Source organism: Kryptolebias marmoratus, linkage group LG3 (assembly GCF_001649575.2).
Source record: "Kryptolebias marmoratus isolate JLee-2015 linkage group LG3, ASM164957v2, whole genome shotgun sequence".
Lineage (NCBI taxonomy): Eukaryota > Metazoa > Chordata > Actinopteri > Cyprinodontiformes > Rivulidae > Kryptolebias > Kryptolebias marmoratus.
Window position 1 is genome coordinate 11795940 of NC_051432.1, and position 3382 is coordinate 11799321.

The 3382-nt window shown below is 47.6% G+C and overlaps 1 protein-coding gene across 2 annotated transcripts in view; it reads left to right on the forward strand.

The window, feature by feature from the left end:
- The window catches only part of mxd4 (MAX dimerization protein 4), a 25489-nt gene that overhangs the window by 17846 nt on the left and 4261 nt on the right, over positions 1 to 3382 (forward strand). For both annotated transcript variants that reach the window (XM_025006434.2, XM_017420236.3), the window contains one exon: positions 2337 to 2451. In XM_025006434.2, coding sequence (XP_024862202.1) covers positions 2337 to 2451 — 115 coding nt within the window. The remainder of the gene's footprint in view (positions 1 to 2336; positions 2452 to 3382) is intronic.

Genomic DNA, 3382 nt, shown 5'->3' on the forward strand with positions numbered 1-3382 from the left:
GGGGGGGGGGGGATGAGGGCGTGTTGGTGTTGGAAGGGTGGAGCAGAGGGCTGAAGGGGTTCAGCTGAGGGACCACTTTCACACGGCCTTTTTGTGGAGCACCTCTCTGCACCTGTACAATGTTTGTTTAAGCCCCTTTTTTTCCTTTTTTCTATTTTCACATTAAAAAATAAAAGTCCCGGCCGAACCCAAATCCTTCTAAATTATAAAACTGAATTCTCAAAGTTGGTTTTGTTTAGGCCCTTTCTGACCGCCAGCTGTTTCTGATCGACCTGCACCAAAGACCGGAGACAGAGACAGGGTCGTACCCCCAGGTGACAGACGCAGGCGACGCCCTTCCTGCAGAGAAAAAACAGGAGACCTCGGTGGGACCGGTCCACCGGCCGTGGCCCCGTGTGTGTGTGTGTGTGCGTGCAGCAAACCCCAGAGAGCGCTCATTGAGGCTGCGGCGATGGTCCGAGGCAATCTCGCATTGTTGGAGCTTGTTTACCGTTCAGCCGGAGTTAGCCAAAGGAACAGGAGAGCACCGAACAAAGAAACGGTTCATGGTCCGGCTTCACTAATGGAGGATTGAAAGGCCTTTATGAGCAAATCTGAATGGACCAAGAACAGGGAGAGAGGGAGCGGTGGGGATATGGCGATTTAAAAACAAACAAGCCAAAAAAACCCCAAAACAAACAAAACAAAAAAAACGGTTGTGAATCAGAATAATATATAGTATCTAGAGAAAGTCACTGGATGTGCCTGCGGAGATTAACTCTGCCTTGTCCTTGTTATCACTTAAATAAACATCCTAAATGGTGCGCCCAGAGAGCTGTTTGCTCGAGGATCCAGTGTTGTTGGCCTGCAGGGCTTTGGCAGGGATGCAGATGCAGATGCAGATGCAGATGCAATCTGCGTCTTGGATTTCGCTCCGCAGACTCAGGACTGCAGTTTTGCTGCAGTTTTGGTCAAGAATGATTTTTTTTTTTTTTTTTGCACGTGGTCCCTGTGACTTTGAGAGCCCCGCGTTGGCTGCAAAGCGTGGCACGTTTGACTCTTTTATTTTTGTCTGGCAGAGTGCGCCGACACGTGTAAATGCGCGATCAGAACGTACTCGGGAAACAACGGAGCGCTTGGCGACGTGATAGACAGAAAACACGCCTTCGTGCCGAGACCCTGTTTGTCCGGGTGATTGAGTGGCACGTGGGTGTACGGTGCGACCAGATCAGCCGAATGAATCACCTGTGGCTTGTAGATAATGTCGTCAAACAATGACAGTAAATCTGTAAAAATGTTGTTTTTTTTCTTTTTGTCCCGCTGAGATTTGCAGGTGAGTCTTCATGTGTTCTCAACTGTTCACGGGCTCTCGCCTCGTTAGGTGGGTGGGTGGGTGGGTGTGTTGTTGGAGACTGGAGGAAGTATGAAGTCCCTGGGACCAGTGCTCGTCATATCTCTGGTTATAGATGGTTGAGAGGCGTTCAGGAAACACTGGTAAATCGTATTCATTACCCAGCAGCGCTGATTCTCTCCAGTACTTGTAGGAAACGCCGCAGTTATGATCAAACCAGTGGTTTGATAAAAGCCTCTCTTGTTTTTGTTTGTTCCTTTTTGGCTTCATTATAAGCGTTAGCTTTGCTTCACCGTCTCGCTTCGTGTTTTGTGTTTATTAGCTGCAAACGCACTCGATGGCCACTAGTGATGACATCATCGGGGCAATAAGTTTGCTTAGGACTGTAAACATGTTTCATGAACTAATCTTACAATGTGGGGCATAATACGAAGGTTAATTTTCCTTCAGGGGGTCAGTCTGCCGGTGTTGTACTGGGAGAATGCACCCCTGCTACAAAATCCACTCCTGCATAAACACGAGAGTGTGTCGGGTCAAATATGACGCCGTGCTGCCCGCAGGCATGCCCGTCTTTTAATTGTTTAAAAACTGGTGGTGACATCGCCATGCAGTCACGTCAACAAGGCGAACGTGAACATATTGATGCTGTTTTCTGTTCGAATCCACCCGACGCTCGCCAAGCAGAGTCACCGGTGCGCCTTCGTCTGCTTTTTGGGTGAGAATTAGGGCGCCTTTACAAGCTCAAGCGAGTTTAAGTGCTGAAAATCTAAAAAAAAAATCTAAAAAAAAACCTTCAGCGTTCACCATGTAGAAAGGAGTGAGCGGTCCTGCCGCGCACCAACGCACCATGAAAATCAGAACGGACAAAAACAGCATCTGCCTCTGCTATTTAGGGACGTACCGACGAGCTCCTCTCGACCTTTTGTGTGTTTATTTGTGTGTGTGTGTGTGTGTTCGCGGCTGGTGGACAGGTGCTGACTCATTTTGTTCTTGTGTGTGCTTGCAGACGTGCCAAACTACGGCTCTACTTGGAGCAGTTGAAGAAGCTGGTGCCTTTGGGTCCAGACAGCACGAGACACACCACCCTGAGCTTGCTGAAAAGGGCCAAAATGCACATTAAGGTACTAAAGGAAAAAACAACAACACCATCCAAAAAAAGAAAGAAGTCGATGTTCACAAGCTTCCTGTTATTCCTGTTAATTTCAGCCTTTTGACTTTAAGAATATCAATAGGTTTAAGTGCCTTTAATCAATGCAATAATATGTTAATATGCAACTCATATTAGGTGATTTTTTTATACCTAATTTAAATTAAAGGCCATCACTTTCGCTAAATTCAAACCCGAAAAACAATCAACTTCTCAACAAACGAGCCAACACTGTGGACGGCGCCGAGGATTCGGGGGCCAATCTGTAGATAAGGAGCTGAGGCGATGGTTCGTTTGTGCAGAGATAAATTCTCCTCGCTTCAGAAGCGTTTCAGGTCACGGAGACGAGGCATCCAGGCGTTCAGAGGCCAAAAGCCTTTTCGCCTCGTGCACGAACTCCACAAGGGTGCCGCGGTTGCAGGAGGCGCAGCGTCGGTACGGCTCGGGCCTCGCTGCGCGATCGAGCTGTTTACAGGCAGCAACAACAGTGTGTGCGTGTGTGTGGTTGGTGGGAAAATCCAGCCGTCGAGCGCTTTAACCCTTCACTTCCTGTTTGCCGCGCACGTCCTCCTCTCCGCTCAGGCGGTACGTGATCGATTTCTCGTCACCGCGCCGTCTTCTCGCGTGGCGGCGGGACTCGCTTTGATTCACCACTGAGAACTTTCAGATGCAGATAGGTGCAAAGAAAAAAAAAAAAAATATATATATATATATATATATATATATATATATATATATATATATATATATATATATATGATGGTTACAAAGAGAGGGAAGGTCATCCACACAGAAGGGATCTCACTCCCAGAAGGAAAAATAGCAGACATTGAGGACAGTTACAAGTACCTGGGAATACCACAAGCAAATGGCAACCTCGATGAGGCCACAAGGAAAGGAGCCAC